A 22,479-nucleotide genomic window follows, 5' to 3' on the forward strand; every position below is an offset into this window, starting at 1 on the left:
ATTTTAGCAATTCAGAAATCAGAAACACTTATTGATCCCTTATACTTATTGAACACATCAGTGAGTCACACTGTTGCACATGTTACTTTATTACCATAAATACACACTGCAGTTAGTTTTGGCTCAATCCCACACACACTCCTTTACATTTGTCAGAAAAAACAGCTGAAAATTACTGAGGTTTGTTATAAATGAACTTTTTATTTTTGACAACTTCATTAAAGTTTTTGTCCTCAGTAGGAACTGTTGTTGGTTCTGCTCAGATTCTTGTTGAGACAAAATGTTTTTTTTTAATGAGCACAATTCAGATGTCCAGATGAAGTAATGTTGGTTCTGACTCTAACAGAAGTTGATGTGATGTTCAGGTCTGCCTGTGGACCTGCAGTACCTCCCAGAGGACAAGAAGAGAGAAGAGGACCCTGACATCAGAAAGATGCTGCTGGAAACACTTTTCCTGATACGACACTGCAAACAAACACACTCAGCGATGTTTTCATGTTGAGTTCTTGACTGTTTCATCTCTTGTGCAGCTGACAGCGACCAAAGCCGGCCGGCAGACACTAAAAGACAAGAACAGTTATTATATCCTGAGAGAGTTCCACAAGGGGGAGAAAGACGTCCACGTTTCAGCCGCCTGTGAGAAACTGGTCCAGGTAGGAGTCAGCCAACAATCGTTTCTGCTTAACCTGCAAATAATGAAAAAGACTAGATCCATCAAAGTGACCATATCATTAAATGAACACCTCAGTAAAACAGTCTAAAACAAAAGCTGATTATTGTGTCCCTCATGTGGGCAGGTGTTACTGTTTGATTAGACATGATTAGTTTTAGCTTAGTGGACCTAATTACCTGGAAACTGTGTGCACCTCCAGGTGCTGATAGGAGACGAGCCGAGCAGGGGATGGAGAACCTGATGGAGTTGGAGATTCCTGAAGACGTGGAGCAGAAACTGAAAGACGCTGACCTCAAAGAACAAGAAGAGCTGCAGAAGGAATAGGAGAGGATGAGACAGGAGGAAGAGGAGGAGAAGAAGAAGAACAGTGAAGCAGAGGGGACAGACAAAAAACAGGAGGATGGACTTATACGATGAATCCTCTGTTGGAAACTGTATATTTGTCACTCAGACGTGGCTTTCAGTTAAATGTTCATGACAGTGTCATTCAGACATGAGAGGACATCTACAGAAATAACAACAACGCTCCACAGTGAGCTGACTCACTGCTGGAGAACAAGTCAAAGTAAGTGATGATGTAAAAGATGATTTTTTTCTGTTCGGTCACAGGCAGCAGCTGTGATGGATTTTAAAACTCAGTCTTCTGTTGAAGCATGAAAGATACCCACCATACCCCTCACATGTATCCATTGATACATTTGTATAGTTCTCTTAGTTTGAACAATGGCTGCACATCATGAAATTGATTGTCAAGTGTGTTGTTACTCTGAGCAGTTTTTGATTTGACCACCAGGGGCGTCAGAGCGTCTGCTGTTTCTGTCATATCTCTACGCTGACGTTGAGTCTAAAAACATGCAACAATTGCACCACTGCTCTCCTCTCTCTGTAAGTTCAACTTCAACTTGAAAATAAACTAAGAACAGTTTAAGTCTCTCAAGCACCTAACAAGATCACTCAGCAGTAAGTCAGAGAGCTTAAAGTTGAATCATTTTAACAGAGTAATGCATAATAAACAACTTTGTCAGGAATGTGATACTGTTATGTGCTCCGATAACCTTGGATTGAAATTTTAACCTATACACAAGAGACAAGATGAAACCATCTTGAAAAATGCGCAGTGAGGACATCCGAAGTTACATCTACTTAAACCGCTCGGCCGTCGCGGATGACGGCCTGCCGAGGGTGAAATAAAGCGGCATCATCTGGTGCGCTCCGAGCGTCAACGTCTGTAACGTCTCTCACGTTCATGAGGAAATGACAAATGACAAAACACGGACTCAGTGAGACCACCAGGACCTGCTAAAATTAAACATTCTGAAGTAAGTTTTAAAGTCGTTTCATGAAGAGTAATTGTTTTAAACTATTGATTTCAATACACATTTAGAGGAGATTTTATCCCCACTAGTTCAACTGTGCAGTATGCTAACCGTTAGCTCACTCGCTCAGTAACGTTAGCCGTTAACGTTATGGAAGGCTGTAACCTAACGTTAGCCTGAAGCTACTCAGCACTACATGAGGATAATTTAATAATTGCTCAGAGATGATCTCAATGTCCGCGAAGCTTGTTTGCTGTTGTGAAGGTCTAATTTATAGCCAAGTTATTTAGCGCTGACATTAAGCCTACAAGATCCAGTTTAATTTTATAGTAGCTCGACTGGTTGTTGGTTTTAAACTAAGCTACAGCACGAGAATGGAGGCAAATAGTTCAAGATTCTGCCTAACACAATCTTGAGGTGTAACCAGGCGGTCTTAATTTGTAGGGACAGATAACAATGAAGAGGAAGGGAGATATTCCAGGCTTTTTTTTATTTAAACAAGAACAAATCTGTTACTGTTTCTCCTACAGGCATTTTTTGTCAGCTTCTCAAACATGCCTAATGTACCTGCGGAACCGGCAATTGACAAAACATGACTCAGTGACACAATTGTTCAAGAACACAATCTAATGAAGTTATGTCCACCTGACACATTTACAAGGTACTCACCTGCAGGCTCTAATTTCAGGAGCAGAAGATCTCCTGTCGCCTCCTCCCTCCAGATGCATAATTTTTTTCTAATGACCCAGAAAGTTATTCTCTCCTCTGAACCGTGTACATCATAGTTTACACATAGAGTGAACACAACGGGTCCTACAGAGCAAGACTTGTGCTCTTTTTCACCTGAAGGAATTAGTGGTTAACATTATTTCAAGGTCAGGATGTGGGAAAAGTCAGACAAAATAAAAACTGATCGATGCGGATTTTTACAACTAATTTTGTCTTCAAAAATGACTTTTCTGTCAAACTTCACTCATACAAATTAAACCTATCGCTAAATGTTTCTATTGTCCCACCGCCTCTCTGCATATTTAACTCCCGGCTGTCACTCATCACTTTGAAGGCGTCCCTTCGCTCGTGATGACACCGGTATGCTTCGCAGGTGAGGGCAGTTGCCAGTGTCCCGGGCATACTTGTCAGTATGGCCGGGCTCGTTGGCGCCCTCGGAGGGTGAATCTGACTTATCGGTTGCCCTACTGGGAGCATCCTGTGCAGCTTCTTGGCGACGTCACCCAGCTGTGGGGTGACGTCAGCCCCCTCTCTGCCCTGCGTGAGAGAACTTTAGTGGAATCAACGCGCTTCAAGTTAATAAAGTGTTCCTGAGCTATTTAAAGCCCTCTAGCGTCCTCCGAGTATCACTCATGGTGCCGAATTTTTTTTTCCCCCAATAACTTTGCCCGATACAAACTCACAACTAACCATTACTCACCACACAGTTTTCTCGGTTTAAATTGCTTTACTTTTCAAGTGATTGGCCTCCTTTTGGCTGAGACGGCCTAAAAAGAATTCTCGTGACTGATGTGCACTTTTTAAATTCTGACTTGTATCTGCTGCAGTTCTGGATCTTATTTATGTCATTTTATCACAGAAACATCAAATGTCATGATGCTGATGATTTATTATTGATATTATTGTGATGATGATTACTATTTTTTAATATTAACATAATTATTTGTCCGTTTTGTTCCGATTGGTGAATCGAACGAGGCGTCTGTCTGTATTATGTGCGCACATATCAACAAACTGAGGGCGGTGAGTAAAGAGCTTCAGATTCACACTTGTTAGACTTTGGTGCCCCCTGGTGGCATCAAGGAGACACTGTAAACGCTCTGATTGTACCTAAAGACAACAACTGCACATGAATCAATCAATAAATCGTACAATCCATCAAAACCAATTCACTCAGATTTAAAAGAAAATCCAAATCAAATCAAAACAAACAAAAACTTGTCTCTTTTCACTAAATAGCGTGAATATCGTACAGCCAATGTATGCATGACTCTGTACACTTTATACTTCACAACTATGAAGGAACCACATATTAGAATGTAATGTCACTGCTGAGATGGAGAAACTGCTGCAGATTAGCATTTTAATTAGTCAGGTGAAAACCAAAATTGTATCTATAAAGATATTTAGCCTCATAATAACACAACCGAAAACATGACATTTTGATGCCCCATGGTGGCAGTCTAATGACCTTTGGTGGAATATAATGGAGACTATAATTGTAACAGCAGTGGAAATTACTAGATTTAAACACACTGTGCAACAATCCCAGTGATACAAGTCAGCAGACTGTTGTAGTAAGTTTGCAGTAGTCATTTTTCCACGGGGAGTTTGGAAGCAAATTAATTTGGTCATACAAAAGCAGCATGCTACTGAATCTACCACATCACATTAATAGCAAATGGGTGCATGCTTATTTTTTTAAGCATTATATCAACCTTTTAGACTTCCCCTAGGACTGACAACCTGTCCTACATTGTCCCACCCACAGACACGTACTAATTGTCCCTCATTTGGTTTGTGGGGATCTGGTCACCCTAACTGATCTTGAGCAAGTGGGAACTAGGTCAAGTCACTTTTATTTACATTGAACAATATCACAATCACATTTCCTCAGCAGGCTTTACAATCTGTACAGTGAATGACATCCTCTCCTGAGACCTTCGATTTAAGTAAAGAAAAAAAACTTCCTAGTACAAGAAAAACACCTTTCAATCATAAGGGAATCACTCTCCCTGCATGGACCAGTGCTTTCCACAAGCGCCGGCTGCCGGCCATATAGCCGACTACACAGTTAACTCCAGCCGGCTACTTTAATGACTATTATTTTTCGATTTTAATAAAGTTAAATGTTTTTCTAACAGACTGACAATAATGTCAAACTGAACCGCACTCATTAAAATTGTGATTCGCTGTGCTTGTACTGATAATAATCACAAATTACTCCGATCATCGCCGACTTCATTGATCACAAGGGAGAGAAACTCATCCGCGGCCCCGACACGCGGTGTGTGTGCGCGCGCACTCAGCGGAGTCAGTGTGTCGGCCGTCGGAGGCGAGAAGCAGGGCTCACCATAATACGCTTATTTTGTCACCGGTAATCCACTCTTCTCTTCCAGCGTCCATTTAGCAATACCTGCGACACGTGCTGGCATCAAAAAACACTGTCGGTTGTACAAATGAAACCAAACGGACTCTAAGAGTGTATTTTCATTAGTTGCTAAGGGAGAAACGTTCACTGAGTGTTTAATTGTGTAGCCACCACTGCAGACTGTGAAGGTGTCATGCACCGACAATAAGATATTTACAAGCCCAGAACGCCTCATGATGCAATATTATGTGAGCTTGTATAGCCTATTATTTATTATTTTCAGTGTGCAAATCACAGTTTTTATTGGTGCATTAGCATCTGACATACTTAGTTACACTAATGAATAAAAGAAGATGCGATATTTTGTAATAATAATAATATAATATATAGAGTAGATATTGATGCTGATAATAATAACAATATTAATATTAATAATAATAATAATAATAATAATAGAGCAAATGTCTGAGAAATTAATATAGGCTGCCTGTTCTGCAGGCACACTTAGGCTAATAATAATAATAATAATGTAACATTATTATTATTTCATTTAAGACCAGTGTATAAGATCGTATCGTCCCCCCCCCCCCGGCTGGCTACTTATGTATTATGGCTGGCTAGTCTGTGTCTTAGTGGAAAGCCCTGATGGACAGACTATAGTATACAGATTAAAATGCCAAAATGTCAGATTCAGGTAGATTACTTATGTTATTGTGAAGAGTGTGGATCCAGGAGAACAAATGAGGCTGAGGCATCGCCAAGTGGTGCCCAAGCCAAACAACCTCCATCCCAGCATGGTGACCTGGAAGAGGACAGGCAACGCGATAATTATCAAGAAAATATAAATGTAATGAGATTTTTTATGTTAAAAAAGAAAAAAAGACAGAAAACATATGCAAATGACAGAAATCTGCTTACCAGCATCACTAAAGTTCATCAATGAACACATTATTTATCATTTGGCTGACATAAGGACGTAGTCACAGGGTCAAACCTCATACAAACAACCACCTCCACAGCCTCTGTTGCCTTTTTGCCCCCCCAGGATAAAAGGGTCCTACAGGAATGTCAGGGTGTACTTACTCTTTAATTGCTCAGGGCTCATAGTAATAACATCAGATGAGTCAGAAGAGTGTATTAACATTTTATCGCCCCCTCTTTTCCCTCACCTGGGTTTTAGCAGCTGCACAGTCACCCGGCTCATTTTATAGAGATTTTAGCGAGGAAGTCAAACTGAAAATTTATATTTTGTAGAAAGGAAGAGATGTAATAAACTGCACCTTTGTGCCACACACTATGTCAGTAATCTGACATGAGCTGCCACAGTTTTTATTCACGTTTTATTTTAAAGGCTGGTGGATGTAAATATTAATGCCTGCATGTACCGTCTTCTTCATATAGAAGCTTCTTGTGGCTTCTCAGCAACAGCAAGTGTGCTTTCCATTTTTAGATACAGACAGGTCTGTGTGTCGCAGCTGAGGCTCTACAGTGTATGTGCGTGTATGTAACTCTGACACATGCTCTCTCTTTCTCTCCGCCTACATACTTCAGCACAGAAATGGCAGAGCTCAGCGACAGGCATCCAGATGCACCCATCATCATCATCATCATCAAGACACACACACACACACACACACACACACACGACCATCACTAACATCTGCAGCACCACACTTTCACCGGTATCACCAGTAATCTGCATCGTAGCAGGACTCCTCTGTAGATTCTGCTTTTCATGTCTTTAAAAGATAATTCAGTGAATCACACACACACACACGGCTGTCGAGTGGGTTACCATAACAACCAAACAGTCAAAGCAGGGTCACTGAGTGAATCAGATGAAATGAAGCCTACATACAGTACATGTGTATGTGTGTTGATGCAGAGGTGCTGCCGTAACTCTTATATGAAGATTTTCTGATTGTCCATTATGGATCTGAGACATCCCTGACCGTCCTCTCAGGACTGATTGGACGGCGGTCTGTGGTGGGAGCCATTCTACCGTCCAATCGGAGTGAGAGAACTGTGTTCACATTAAGTTGGGAAGGATGTCCTTTGTGGGGTGTCCTTCATGGACAGACAGGGCTGTAGACAGGATGTTAGACACACTGAGGCCCTGCCCCCCACCCCCATCAATCCATCGATAAAGTTTAGCTACTATAAATTTGACTAAATTATAAAATAAATCTGTCCATTTCTCTGGACCAGTAATCGCTTACAAAATAATATCAGTGACAGTGACAGCACATTTTCGGACTCCAGTTCCGACAGAAGATGCAGATCAGTAACAAATATGGCCAATTTTTTCTTTATTTCTTTGCTAAAAAAGAACTTATTGGGAAAATCTTATGATACCCATCATTAATAAATGGCAAATGTATAGTTTATTACATTCAGTTAAGTAAATTCACTTAATGGTTCATGAAACATTTATTAAGCAATTGTATAGGTTGAAAACACCAGTTGCAACTCTCTAATGGCAATCTAAATAATGTTTACAAATGAACTACCCTGTATTTATTAACCATTTAAAAGTACCGTATTATGAACATCAATTGCAGCTTTCCAACAAACAGTTGCTAATAAATGGTTTATAAATCATCTCATTGCTACTTAACAGTGAAAAAACTATTCACTAAAGTTTGATTTAGTAAAAAATTGCCATTTATTATTATATATAATTGCTAATGTTTATGATATGACAGGTCCCAGAAAAAAATACAGTGGACCTCAGTGTCCTCAATGATAGTTACGGCCCTATAGACAGATATAAACCTTTCTCAACTGGGAGTCACCAAGTTCAAACTCAGCAAGTTTCACACACACAAACTCTTGAGAGCATTTGTTAAGCCCTGCCCGTCTTTATAGCCGTAGCTGTGCCTGTAGCAGAGATCAGGAGCAGTGGTGAGTTCATGATGTCACGATAAGTGTTCCCTGTTCTCTCATGGGCTGAGTGATGGTTTAAATTATTACTGTGGCAGTAGGAGGGTGTTTTTTGACCTCATTCACCTGCAAGAAGACACACTGATCTGTTAAGGTGTACAACTATTAGGTAAAAGTGTTGAGACATGAAATCGCCATAAGAATAACAAAAAGGGTGCATGTCTGAAACATTTCGACATACATTCAACATTCACATACTTCCATTATCAGTGACCTGCATGTTTACTAGGGCTGCAGCGATATACTGTATTCAAGTATACCGTACTATGAAAGCTGACGATTATCCTACCGTGTACATTTGCTTGTATACAAAATAACGTAATTCTATCATATTAGTATACATATATATATATAAGAATACTACTTCAAAGCTTACATCAAGTTTCATTGTTGTCAGGACATAACATTTCATGAAATTATAATAAAGTGTAAATTCGAAAGCCTGTTTTCATTCTGTTAAGGATGTCTGTCATTGTAAATGATAATAATCATATCAATTGTGCAATAATATTGTAACAAGATGCTTCACACACATCTGCGACCACTTGATTCCTACAATTACAGAAATTGTAATTTGTAGTTTCATTGACTTCTTACGTCTGTATAGACCACCTAGTGTAGGCTGCAGCAACTCAGGTGCAGTTTCTTGTGCCGCACCTGGGGATGGAAGCAGTGGGTCTGAACCAAATTGCCAGTGTGAAAGCACCCTTAAATTGGATCAGGTGTCCTCAGGTCTACCCCGATTGGGTTTCTTTTTCTTTTTCGATCAATTTGTGCAAACTAAATAAGAATATATTCCCCAGAAGGCTGGACCCAATCTGGAACAGAAGTCTTCTAGAAAAAGCACTAGAGGGACTTCAATTCCCAGAATGCCTTGGGCAGCATCTACTGGAGATTCCTGGACTAGCAGCGAGAAGATGGATGGTTGGATGGTGTGTTTCCTCTGTTACTGTGTGTATCGCTGCAGTACAGGCTTCCTCCTGCATATGACGATGCTTCATGAGGGGTTTCAGTTAGAGAGGAAGACATCCAGAGGGAGCCCGCTGCGTCTGATTGGCTGTTGACTGTTAAAAGGCCACCAATCAGACACCATACTCGCTGTGTGACTGCGTGTGTTTCCCTCTCCGTCTCTGGACACTCTCTGTCAGCCTGCGCATATTTTTATGTTTGCAGCGCTGCATGCATGAGTGTGTGTGTAAGTGTGTGCAGGATGCTACAATCTGGAGCTGTGAAGGAGGGGGAGGGGCAAGGATAGAGACTCTGAAGAAACAGATGAGAAAATAATAAAAGAGGGATATAAAGAAGAGAAGAAGAGGGGAGGAGGACAGCGAGGAGGGGACAGATGCTGAGGAGAGAGTGATAGTGAAAGGCACAGTGAGGAGAGAGAGACGGAGAGAGCGAGGAGGAGGAGGAGGAGGAGGAGGAAGAGACGATCTGCTGGAGGAAGCAGCAGCATCATTGATTTTCATAGGAACCAAGGCAGCTGTCCACTGTTGCCGTGACGATGGGCTGCTGGCTCTCTGGACCTTGGATGGGGGACCAAATGGTGAGCGTCCAAAGACATGCCTCAGTGTTTTAATGATCCTGTGTGTTTTGTGTCATCTCTATTGAAGACTATGGAACTGAGCTCAAAGGTGTGCGTGAGTGTGTGTGTTTGTGTGTGTGTGTGTATAGATGCAGATGCAAAATGGCATCATTTCATGATTTCTGCAGGGCTCTGCGTGTGTGTGTGTTTAATAAACCTAATTTATTTCTGTTCAAATCTCCAACAGTTTATCTCAAATTTCTTAAAATATGTAGAACACTTCATGTGTCGTGCAAGAGTGTGATTCATATTCATCATCTCCATCTGCTGAGGGGCTCACAGACGTTCTGCTGCCGTCCTCTGTTTCCACACACAGGTGCCATTTTGTGCTTCTCAGCTCCTGCTGTGTATGTGTGTGTGAGTGTGTGTACAAGTGTGTGTGTTTCTGGTTGAATGTAGCGAAGGGTGACTCATGGTTGTGATGTGCTGGAGTTAACAATACTGTTCATGCGTCTAATTCGATGGGTGCTGAGCTGCATGTGCGTATGTGTGTGTGTGTGTGTGTGTGTGTGCATGTGTGTGTGTTTGTGTGTGTGTGTGTGCATGTGTGTGTGAAGCAGGATGAGGTTTATGTCGGCTCGTAGGTGTTAACCCTTTACTGATAACATGGACATGATGTCCCAATTCGTCATATCTGATTTAAAATCGCCTGTTGGTTTGTCACACTGGAATAAATCCACCATCTGTCTGCAGGAAGAGTTGTGCTTTGTCACCCAGTTGTATAATGAGTGAGTTTCCAGTTTGTAGTGTGTTCACACTGTAAAAAAAAAGATTTGATGAAGTGCAATTAAAATGGTAGCATGCACACTCAAATGTGATTATAGTATCACTGACGCTGTTTCACACAATGCACTGGAGGAAGGAAGAATTCCTCTTGTGATTCAGTCTGTCACTTTGGACGAATAAGAGAGTAGTGCAGCAGAGGCTGACATGTTGACTTTTGGACCCTAGTACATGTCAAACTCCCACAACACTGGATCCTACATTTCCCATAATGCAATTGGACAGCATTTCGCCATTAGATCCTCCGTTTCTCGTAAACAACCACTTATTTAATACTTCACACCTCCAGTCTGTATCACAGGCTTTCCGTTATATATTTGTACTCTTTAAGCTCAGCTGACATAACCCTGCTGACATCAATATTACATCATCAGGGTTATTTTTTTAGTGAAAGTGCCTGCAGAGCCACAGAAGACATTTTACAGGCTGAGGAAGACGAGTCATCCTGCTTACAGTGACCAGAAAACCGATCTACGTATCTAAAAAAGGTGGAGTGATGGTATTAGACACCATCGCTTGAGGTCATAAAACGCTATTCTCAGGGGACTAGAATTACCAGATGGCCCCATGTTATACATAAATGATCTCCCACATCTGTTTCATGCAGTGTGTATGCAAAGTTAGTATATTACTAAAATGTAATGACATTATCCCTGGAGATGACCTCAAGGCCCTTAATAACTGTTTGAGCCTGTTGAGTTTCTGTTAGATTTGAGCTGGCTCTTTCTGCAAGTCGGTCTCCGTGTTGTGAAGTGAGATGATCCAGCTGATTTTCCACTCAAAAGCTGTCTAAGCTTTACCTATAAGTTATCATAAATTACTAGAGGTCTGCGTGATCAGATTTCCAGTTGAACTTTGAACTTTTTTTTTTTTTTTTTTTTTATCAAACCGGCCCAGGAATGTCTGCTTCACCTTCGACATTTCAAACTTGTAATTGCTGTTGGCTAGCCAAAGCCCAAGACTGTTGCTGGAGTATGCAGCTCTTAAATGAGTGCTGTGCTTAGGGCCAATCTTCTCAGGCAGAAATTGCTGCACAATAGCCGGCATATGCTGGTTAACATAATCCCTGCATGGTAGACGAAGTTAGCGTCTATCTGATGAAGACATTAGAATATCTATCAGCCATAGAGCCAGATATTTTTGGCTGTTTGAGTTGGTGGAAACTAAACCTGATCTAAAATGAAAGTGAATACATGACTTCCGTGGGATCATCATCATCTGCTTCTGCTGGATGTGGGAACAGGCACATGTTTGCTTGCATCACATCTCTTCTCTACCTCTGTTTGCCTCCTCAGGTGAATGGGCGGAGTCTAGCACACCTGAGTCAACGTGATGCTCTGCGGATCCTGGCGGCCAGCCAGCGTCCAATCACCATGCAGATAAAGGGTCAGAGGGGGTGTGGCAACGAGGTAGACAGGGCATCCTGGGAGCCACTCCCCCTCAACCTGCAGCACCTCAATCTGCCCCTCCCAATGATGGGGGCGGGGCGCAATGCATCCAGCCCCTCCTACCAAGACAGGTAAACAAATACAAAAATCTAAATGGATGTTGCATAGACCAGTTAAACGTTTATCTGTACATGGTCTCAAGTTCTGTGGTTTCTCTCAGTTAAAAAGGTTATGTTGTTTGCAGCATTAGTTACCTGAATGTATACTCATGGATAATTCAAAATATAATCACACCTGAGTATGCAGAGGCTCAATGTGGCATACATCTTGTTACTTGAGTGTATGCACTGACTGCAACTGTAAAAAAAAAGTATGTTATCAGTTTTGGTGTACATTCGTAGTTCTGGGAATAAAAAAAAATCTAAATTTGATTTCTTGTCTTCCGACTCAGACATTATTACAGCCATCTGCCTGTGCCACAAGATCACTGTGAAGGAGGACGGTACAGCTATCTGTCAAGCTCCCCACGGGACACTGTGGACATTGGCCACCAGGTGACACACATACACACACACACACACACACACACACACACACACACACACAGAGTCAGTAGATCTTTGTCATGTGGTTTGGTGACTCTTTGTCAGTTGGGTCCAGTTTGGACTAAGAATCTCTAAAATTGGTAGTAAATGAAAAACCCATAAACAAAGAGAAGCTTTGTGTTGTCTCATTTTCTTTGTTTCACATCATGAATCCTGCAGGATACAGAACTGACTGTCCGTGGACCAAAGGGACAGAACTGCCTGATGGGATGTTGCAATTCAAACCTAGAAGAACCTAATGGCTGCCACAGTCAGGTATCCACAACCTGAGCTTCAGATACAAAAATAATACATTTTAAAAATAACTTTCTTTTCAGCGTAGAAAGGACATGCAGAAGCTGGAAGTGATATATCATATTCCTCTGAGTCATAGAATTCAATTGTTGTCCAAAAGCTATTAATAAAAACACATCAATGAGCAACTTTGTCATACGGATTGGTCCTTCATTACCTTTACCACATACAATCTAGTTTATTTTGACTCAGTCTCACACATAAAATTCTGTGCCGGAAATACTAGAGCACCAAATGTGGATTAATCCTGAGCTGAAAATAGTCCCACACAAATATACTATTTCCTCCTTCATTATTTACTTACAGTAGCTGATTTTTCTCACTGCTTCAGACATATTTAGTCACTACTCAGAAGGTACTGAGGTCCGCCACACAGAACATAAAAATGTGCAGTTATTTATGGTGTTACGATGTGTGTCTTGTGTAACGACCTTGGGACTAAGGATGCAACTTGTTGTAGACGGATGACGAGGACTTCATGCTGGAGAAGCCGCTGGGCTTCCTGCCCCTCCACCATGAGCTGGACAGCGGTCTGGGATGGACTGACGGCTCCCTTCACCAGGGGGATCTCTCAGGACTGGAGACCGAGGAGGGCGGCCTGGATGAGTGTCATTCACACGGGGCCCTCGCCCCAGGAGGTTGTGGGGGCTATGGAGGGGGCTCTCCTTCTTCTGAGTCCTTTATCTCCTCAGAGCTCAGTGACTCTGGCTTCTACAGCGTGAGCACCGGGGAGTTCAGGCACTTCCAGAGGCTGTTGGAGAAACGAATGCGGCTGTACAATGCCAGGCTGCAACATCAGGCTGAATCGTGCGAACGGCGGGAGCGGCGTGACAGCTGCCCCAAGAGCCACCGTGAGCTACTGGAGGCCATCCCTGAGGCCCTGACCATGCAGCCGCAGTGTCAGCGCCTGCAGCTCACGATGGAGGAGGACGGCGTGCCCGTCATGGACCCCCCACCCCGAGGACTTTTCAGGTAACAGCTGGTAAAACAATTGCCTCCTGCCCGACTGGTAAAAAGACACAATTTTGCTATTAGGCTAGTCTAATACAAGCTTATTTTGACTAATTAACTGCTTAAAAAGTTAGCCACCAACACCATATGTCCATCAGTGACACCAGTCGACAGGCAGAAGACAATAAGGCTCAGTCAGTGGTTTAGTACCAATGTTTGGGGCAAGAAATTAGACTTGAGGATTTTAAACCTGCCTTAAAACCAACTATAACCAGATAATCTGAATTCAGCCAGTTAGAAAACACCACTTGTTCAAATACCAATTGAATACCAGTCTGATAAAACCAGATTATCTTTGCTGTAGTTCATTTATGATTGAAGCCATTTTTAATCAGTTGATAAATTGTTCAAAGCTGTCAACATTATCTCTATCTCATTAAGCTAGTTATAACCAAATGTTACAGTTTGTTTGTTAACTTTACTGTTTGTATTTCCAGGGTTTCATCAGTCCAGTTCCATAAAGCTGATCGCCCCTGTCTGAACCGTCACAGCTCCAGCAGTGGAGCCCTCTTCAATCCCTCCCATGCCCACGCTGGAGTCTCACGAATGCCTGCCCCGGTCCTCTCCACCTGCAGCACCCCCTCCAGCCACCGGAGACCACTAGTACCCATGCAGCAGCACCACCATGGCTCCAGTTCAGTGGGAATGCTGAGGAGAAGCCGAACGCTGCACCATCGCCCTCCTCCGCAGGAGTATCGTCGCCGGGCCAGCCACCCAGCTTCTCCCTCCTACTGTGCAGCAACCCTGCACCACTATAGTGGAGTAGCCCCATGTAATGTCCTACCGCCTGGCCTGCCAGAGGAAGGTGAGCTATTGGCAGGTGTGATGGCTTCTCACCCAGCAGGCCTAGCCCTCTCACCCCAACAGCACCCTGCCGCTTTGGGGCATATCAGAGGGGCCAACACCCATGACAGATGCTACGACAACAACCCTAACAGCCAGATCGCTCACCATGAATGGTGGCACTCACAGGAAAGACACTTGATGCCTGACCCCATGGTGACAGAAATGGACAGAGAGATGGAGAGGGAAATGGAACAAAAAAGGCAAATGCAAAAAGAGAAAGAGCTGGAGAGGGAGAGGGAGATGGAGGCACAGATTCAGGAGGAGATGGACAGAGAGAGACAGCAGGAGCTGAGCAGGAGCAGAGCCAGAGAGCAGCAGCACCTCCAGAGTTTAGTCCACCCTCCTCAGGGTGGAGACGTCAATGACACCTGGCCAAAACCGGCCATCCGTCAGTCCCAGGTTGGCGTAGGAGGCAGAGGTCCCTACAGTACCCTGGAGGGCCACACAGGGGCTTGCTCTGCTGGATGGGATGCAAAGAAATTACAGATGAATGCTGGTTTAAGCCCTAATCCCAGTTCTGGTTTTCAGCCAAAACTTGATATGAGCTGTAAACCCAATGCAACGTCACGGATCTCCAGGAACCAGCTCCTGAGAGACCGGGCTTCTCAACTGGCAGATGAACGCAGTGGGATGAGCACAGATGAGGAGACCAATACGGACATGCTGTTGGGTCGTTACTGGAGCCGAACCGAAAGGAGGGAACACTTCCTGTTGGCCCGTGAGCAGAGGCAGCAGCAGCTGCAGGCCAGAGGAGTACCTATACGAGATGCTATAAGCAGGGGAGGGGCCATCGCGGGATCGGGAGGAGCCTCTGTTGGAGACGGAGGTATGCTGGAAAGCAGAGGACGCGGAGCTTTTGCAGATGGGCGGGGCAACACGGTCCTTGAGCTGAGTCAGAGAAAGCTGAGTCGTTTGAGGAATAGGAAGCTGCTGGATGACTGGATAACAGTAGAGGAGCTGCTGACTCATGGGACCAGGCTGGACAACCACGACGACATGCTGTGTCCCAGCTCCCTGCTGACGGTCACCACCGTCTAACTGCATGGACACCACGTCTAACTGTAACTCTGCGCGCCTGTGAGTGTGTGTGACGTCAAGCTAACAATACAACATTTGAGTAAATCCTCTTGTTCTGCCCTTTCAAGAGTCATATGTGAAGATGAATATCAGCGTCATCTTTGTAAGTCCAGTACAGAGATAGATCCAGGATGTATTTAGCTTAGCTCAGCACAAAGACTGGAAGCAAGGGTACACTGCTAGCCTAACTTAATCAAAAGAAGAAAAATCAACCTTCAAACAATTGCATAACTGTCTGCTTTAGGCAAACTTTGTGGGGGGGTCGTCATACCTACAAAATGTAGAACTGTCGACAGTTTGTCGCTGTCTGTGTGCTCTTTTGAGGATATTAGAGATTATCTATGTATGAAGCACAAAGATGAGACTGGTATGGATCATCTCATATGACTCTGGGAAAGAAGGAGAAAACCAGAATTTACAGAAATGTTGGACTGTTCCTCGAATGGATGTGCGCGAGAAAGGGAACCTCACTGTTATTGCTGTACATCACCTCAACTGATAGCTTTATGTGTGGGTGTGTCACCACTGTACAGCACTCCGGACAAAATGTGTGTGTCAGTGCATGACGCTTATAATGACAAACAACCGAACTAAGTCAGATGAGCGTGTATGTTTGCAACATGTGTTTCATGCTACATCTTATGCTTCACTTATTCACAGAATCTTTGACAAAATTACAAAAATTGGGGTTTGGACTCCAACCCTCAAACAGACCATGAGATTTCGGGAGCAATACTGTTCTGCGTGATATACCTGGCTGTGCACGATAGATAACATACAACTACTTTTACATCAGGGCCACAGAACACATCAACTGTAGCAATGACGACAATGAAAACTGAGATTTGATACCAAATCGTGAGTGGTTTTTATAGAAACTCTGTTTACAGCTAAAATATACAACGGTGGGAGCTTTTATAACTAAAAATGATTAAAAAGACGGCCTGATTTACTTGCTTGTGCAAAACTAGTCAAACTGTGTTAATCAAGAATGGGGAGCAATGTGCCATGAGGTTTGCAGAGGATTTCGACCACAGCTTTAATCTGTATAATCAGCTGCTGCTGTGTTTGGGGTGGAGTTTATGCCACTTTCCCGCCATGTCATTCAGACCATACGTATGCGGTCCAACTCTAAGTTGTTACTGAAGACATCAGAAATCTGACAATTTGTTCCAATTTGTGAATATGAATAAATAAATACCAATAAAACAATGAATTTTATTTAGATGTAACTGCCGGTGGTAATGACTTCGCAACCAGTTTGCCTCTTTTACTGATACAATTGATGCAGATAAAAATAAAAATACATTCTAAACAGTGTATCCGAGTCATGAGGCTGATTTAGACTTAATGTCCATTTATCTGGTTAAGGCCATCAACAGACTTGATTCAAACAGCACATTACTGCCAATGTATGCAGCAGCAGTCCTACGTTCTGCTGACTGATCTTTTTTAATGTGCTTCATTGCTCACTGTATGACAGTCGCCACAGAAATCCCACCAATTAAAACTACATCTAATTTTAAGGGCACAAGTACTATGAATTAGACACCTCTTTGCCACCATTAATATCAATGTAGCGTCATAACATGTTTTTGACACTAGTTACTGAAACGCCCTCTTATGCGATCACTTTAAATTAGACGGATGGCAGCAACTTGATTGGAGGTGACAGTGATCTGCTGCTGCCCAATCAAGATTCAGAACACCAACACTGCTTGGTGGCAGTAGCAGATGTAGGAGCTCACTGTCTGAAACCTTCATAATGTCTGAATGTTATAAAGTCAGAATTAAAGGAGTTTTTCCCCATTTTTTACTGTTGCTGACATGGCTGAAATACAGTATAAGAGCTTTAGCTCTTCATGGCTCATTGCTCCTGTTCTTTGTGCTGTCTTTACTGTTGGCAGGATGTTTACAGACCTACCTACCCAGGTAACAGCTTATGCATGTTTACTGAAATCTACAGTGATGCGTTAACTGTGTTTTAAAGAAAAGAAGATGCACTTAAGTAAACATTACGTCGGTTTGTCGAGACTGCTGCAGCGTCTTTACAGTCAGGACAGACAGAGCTCAAGTCTGCATCTTTGACATTCCACAAAAGTGTGAGTAAATCTGAAATCTACTGATTGCAGGTCTGCAGATTGGGAAAATGTGCAATAATACCTCAAGCTAGTTTTAATACGATAATGACAGTGTTGTGTGTGCTACCTGTCAGGGTTCCATCTAATGCAGTAACTCGTTTTAAATCAAATAGATGCACAAAAGTGACGAGTCACCACAAGTGCACAGTAATCCCAAATCTAAAACGGCAAGAGCAAAGGTTATTGTAGATATTTACATTACTTCTTACATTGTTTTCCATGAGAGGGACCTAAGAAAACAACTTTTTGCACATCATTTTTTATACGAAAATGTTTCCCTACCTTTCTGTACCAGGGACCGAGGCCAGTGGAACGACTGTAGATAGAGCGACCGTGTGTGTTGATGTTTTCTTTATAGACTATCATAGTGATTTATGGAGGAAAAAAAACAGTTTATTGTCATTGTGTTGGACATATTTCAATATTTTTCTTGTGATGGTTACAAAACCAATGTGAACAGTTTTTATGATCTTTAAAATCAACTTAATTTACTTAAAAGCTGGTGAAACCTTTATTTACCATTTTCAAAGAGTGAACACACAATGTGAATATTATTGTCTCTTTAAATGGCGAAATTGAATTTTACTGTTGTTTTTTGGTCATTATGACATGTATATATTGATTTTGTCAGAATGGTGCAGATGAGGTTGGAGTAAGTAAGAGGACATGCTGATGTCATCAGTTGCCTCCAATGGTTTTTCATGTGATTCTGTAGGTTTATAGCTGTGTTTTGGAGGCTGTATATACAGCACAGAGATTAACATTGTAGTATTAGAACGTTTAACACTCACAATATTGTTAAAATTCATTGGAAGGGGTTCAGTTTGTTCTGAATGTTTAATGTGGCATCCATGAATTATAAGTAAGATTCACTTTCACTGTAAATCTTAAAGGAACACATTTTAGATAAATCCTCCTGTTCTCAGTGTTCTGCAGTCAGATGTTTCGGATGGATATCAGTTCTGAACTAAGACGTGTTTAGCCTGGCGTAGCACAAAAAAGGGGTGCAAAAGTAAAAAAACCTCACAAAAACTCGAAAGCTGTTACATTTAAATCTTTGATCTTTCAAATTGACTAATTGACGATAAGTTGTGGTGTATAGGATTTGTTTCACTATAGTTGCAACAGTAACTTTATTGTCCCCTGGACAAATGGCTAGTGAATGTTTACATTTTAAAAGTCACTCAATCATTTACCATTGTTTTGTTTATTTTTTGGCTCATGAGTGAAGCAGATCTACCAGCCACTTGCACATGTGTATCAGCCTTTGGCAATTGATTGGTGCAAATTTAAAGAAGATTTATTAGTAGCAAGTGTGGCAAAAATTGAAAACCCACTTTCACTCCAGAGCTGTTTGATTTACATGTTGTATCCTGCAGCTACAAGCTTGTTATAAATCAAACAATTTGATGCCTCCAAAAGGTCCAAAATGAAAGACTGATTAAGACTCTTCCTCTCAAAACAGCCAAAACGGAATATCTTTTTCACAATAGAGTTTTTTCTAACAAGTCATAATAGCGTGGCAAAGGTGTAAATTATGAAATTAAAAGTAGCCCAACTCCTTTTGGCTGCTTTGGTTTCAGGGACCAAGCATACTGGCTTATTTTCTTACTGCCATGGCTTACTGGAACACATGATTGTTAATTGTCAGCAACATCTATGCTTTTCCTATTATGACATGTCAAGATGTCTGCTGTGAAAAAGACCTTTAGAAAGCCAAAGTGAGACTGAAAGGAATAACGCAGCAGAATAAAAACCAAATTGTTGAGCAGAGTCGTACTATAGTGCTGTGTTCAGCGCTTCAACATATGTAGAAACACCAGCTGAGAGTGTCAGCAGTTGCTCAGCTATAAATGGTCGATCAATGTTCGGTGAAATGGTTGTGCAGCTGCAAATATCTCATTCTTGCCTGGCAACATTTTTGTGGTAATTTTTCTTGCTATCCCCTCAACAAGACTCTGATTGGCTTGGTTGTTTTCCAAACCAGGGACACAACAACAGCACAACACCAGATATATCTGAATCACTGAACAACATTAATGTGAGCAGTGATGCACAAACATAAAAGGTCTTCCCTCATAGTGGGGTTGACAAGCCTAGGCAACCTTTTTTGTTTAAATCAGAGAGCTTTGGACTTGCTGCAAGGTATTTCTTTCCCCCCTCTTTTGATTGAGCTATGCTAGCAGTTTGCCCCTGCTTTCAGTCTTTGTGCTAAGCTAAGCAACACACAGATTAAACTGATACCCATCTTTTCATCTGAATCAAGAGAAGACAGAAAAAAAGGATTTACTTTGTTTGTTTAAAACACTTGGAATCAGATTTGGAAGATGTGGAATCAAACCGCCACCCTGTTTGTTTCCACGTTTTCCCTCCCTCTCGGCTGTGACTCAAACAGTCTGAATAATGGATGACGAAGAAAGAATTTTTCTTTCCCACCCGCCCCCCTCCTTTCACTCTCTTTGCTTACGTTACACAAGGACACAGAGAGCTGAAAATAGCGCTGCTGTCCTCATGTGATGTGAAATTAAAAGCACACTGGAGCGGAGACACTTGCTGCTGGGGAACTCGATGCTTGTTTTACTTCATCTGACAATCCCGCCATCCAGCCTGCAACACCACCTCCATCTGTCTGTGCAAGGGTACTTTTCACTACAGCAAGCTTTTTGGAATATGATGATGTACATGTGATTGTAATAAAGAGATTTTAATTAGCTATGACATGGTGGTTTTGTGTTTTCATTGATGTTACACATTTCTGACGTTTTTAGGACGTCTTGGTGTTCAGATATGTGCAGTCAACTCTGAGCTGTTTGAGCCATTCATGACTGAATTTATGTGTTACTGTAAAAAACTATCAATTTAGGCCATTTTTTAATTGCACAATACATGTAGTCAACAAACGACTCTGCAGTTCCACACACATACAGTACCCCCATGCATAATACATTAACACACAGTAATTAATATTGGGTCAATCATTTATTATCCATTAAATGAATAAGTTATGGACTCTTTTCATCAAGTAAATGGAAAAATCCACTGCACAGTAGCACTTAAATTTTAATCAGAAGAGAAAGATCCTGCTTGATTGATGTTTTATACCTAAACAAACTAAATAAACAAACTCTCTTTGTTTTCATGACTGAATGAACTGAGTAAACAAATTGACCTTGAAGGACAACACAATTTCATACTGTTTTACTTATATGTGGCGACCCCGGCCACCTGTCTAGGTTACACTGTAAAGGATGCAGATTATTCACAAAATAAGAACTATATGAGCAGATACATGGTGCTTCACTGAATGGGAAAAAAAGAGGTTACTTATAATCAATGATTTTAATAATAAACTATGTCACATGATAATAACAGAGTCATCTCTGTGACAGGAGCAATCTTCCTCAACAGTAAACTGTTCTTTCACAGGAGATGGCCACACATACAGGTAGTGCATGATGTGATGCATAATGAGATAATTTTAGCAGGGAAGTGACAGATAACTCACCCACAGAGAGCCAATCGGACATTAGATTATGACTCTGTCCCAAGAGAAGAAACGTTTTATCATTTTATCACAGACAATCATGCCATGTACAACATGATGAAACTGGTTCTCTGCATTTAACCCATCCTGGAGGACATGTGGCAGCTAATGAACGGCGCCCGAGGGCCAACTTGAGATCTGATCCAGTGCCTTGGTCAAGGGCGCTGACCGGAGAATTAACGCATTATACATGTTTTGATGAACTCAGAGGAAACACACGCAAGCATGGGGAGAACATTCAAACTCCCAGCAGTGTACTGTTTAACAAAACAAGTCAGTGCCAGCAGCTCTAAAAACATCGGAGGTTAATGAGGCTGAAAGAATTTAAGATAGAAAATCACAAAATGTAGGTTGATTACTGAACAAATTAGATGAACTCAACATTCACAATTTTTTTCTTTTTAGCACATATTGATTCTTATGAAACAAATGAATCACAGTTGACGCTTGTTTAGTTTAAATTTCAGAGGCAGAACCATGTGGTGATTCTAGATAATCTCAGTGTATATTTTCTGTTCTAATCTTTGTACTATACAATAATGTATCTTAAAACATGTCTGGCTAGCAAAATTATGAAAGAATAATGGTAAGATTTGACAAAATTTCTAATTAAAATCTTGAGCTCCAGACTAAAAACTTATTGAAAATTATTTTAAAAATAAATGCGTCTTCTTGTGCCAGAGACAATCCTACTTTAACATATAGGAAGAGTGTGGGAAAACTCTAGAGAAGTCACAGTCACAGGTCAGTGGGATTAGCATCCTTGACCCCACCAGTCAGGACTATTGTGCATAGGAATTTGGCACACTTCAGGAAACATCTGTCTCAACCACCCACACTGACTGAACGGTACATTTGATCCAGTATATAGCACAACAGCTCTATTTTGAGTGGATATTTCTGAGTTTAAAAATGTTTCAATCTACATGATTGCTGACACATGTATTTTTTCTTTATTTTATTTTTGTAACTTTAATCAAACCATGGAGGTTTGGAGTTTCCCTCCAGATGGTTGGTGACGTCAGACTTTGACCACGTTCCATCACAAAAGTTCCTTTCAAAGCTCTTTTGTTGTGCACTGACCACATAATGCAAGCCAACTGTGGGAAACTCAGAGCAACTTTTGACTCATAGCAACAAACAGCCACAGGGCAAAGGATGCACCTGCTACAT

At 41.7% G+C, this 22,479-nt stretch overlaps 1 protein-coding gene and 2 long non-coding RNA genes across 7 annotated transcripts in view; 1 reads left to right on the forward strand and 2 right to left on the reverse strand.

Annotated features, from left to right (window-relative positions):
- Positions 1–181: 181 nt before the first annotated feature.
- On the reverse strand, positions 182–4,737 carry LOC115583813 (uncharacterized). Its single transcript, XR_003984430.1, has 3 exons — positions 2,659–4,737; positions 850–982; positions 182–686 (listed from the first exon to the last, which is right to left on the reverse strand). It is a non-coding gene; the product is annotated as an uncharacterized LOC115583813 (long non-coding RNA).
- LOC115583794 (uncharacterized) lies at positions 1,844–20,480 on the forward strand. 2 transcript variants are annotated; one of them, XM_030420985.1, is made up of 7 exons: positions 1,844–1,992; positions 8,836–9,578; positions 11,696–11,919; positions 12,240–12,342; positions 12,553–12,648; positions 13,148–13,659; positions 14,136–20,480. In XM_030420985.1, exons 2-7 carry the CDS (start codon positions 9,537–9,539, stop codon positions 15,580–15,582), a joined length of 2,424 nt encoding a protein of 807 aa, XP_030276845.1. In that variant the 5' UTR covers positions 1,844–1,992; positions 8,836–9,536; the 3' UTR covers positions 15,583–20,480. The 2 variants fall into 2 exon arrangements, with proteins under 2 accessions (XP_030276845.1, XP_030276846.1); XM_030420986.1 differs by lacking the exon at positions 1,844–1,992 and having other exon boundaries at positions 8,686–9,578.
- The window catches only part of LOC115583812 (uncharacterized), a 74,593-nt gene continuing 57,854 nt past the window's right edge, over positions 5,741–22,479 (reverse strand). The window contains exons 3-6 of one of the 4 annotated variants that reach the window (XR_003984427.1): positions 13,119–13,438; positions 12,083–12,145; positions 11,720–11,907; positions 5,741–5,891 (exon numbers count right to left, since the gene is read on the reverse strand). This is a non-coding gene — a long non-coding RNA (uncharacterized LOC115583812). The remainder of the gene's footprint in view (positions 5,892–11,719; positions 11,908–12,082; positions 12,146–13,118; positions 13,439–22,479) is intronic. The other 3 variants (XR_003984426.1, XR_003984428.1, XR_003984429.1) reach the window with 3 other exon arrangements.

The sequence above is a fragment of the Sparus aurata genome, chromosome 6 (genome assembly GCF_900880675.1).
Source record: "Sparus aurata chromosome 6, fSpaAur1.1, whole genome shotgun sequence".
Classification (NCBI taxonomy): Eukaryota; Metazoa; Chordata; class Actinopteri; order Spariformes; family Sparidae; genus Sparus; species Sparus aurata.

What these genes read in the sequence shown, in the direction of transcription:
- LOC115583794 (XM_030420985.1), top strand. Translation starts at nt 9,537, where the DNA reads ATGGGCTGCTGGCTCTCTGGACCTTGGATGGGGGACCAAATG. An exon ending in CTTGGATGGGGGACCAAATG is followed by an intron (nt 9,579 to 11,695) that starts GTGAGCGTCCAA and finishes TTGCCTCCTCAG; the next exon opens with GTGAATGGGCGGAGTCTAGC. An exon ending in CCACCCCGAGGACTTTTCAG is followed by an intron (nt 13,660 to 14,135) that starts GTAACAGCTGGT and finishes TTGTATTTCCAG; the next exon opens with GGTTTCATCAGTCCAGTTCC.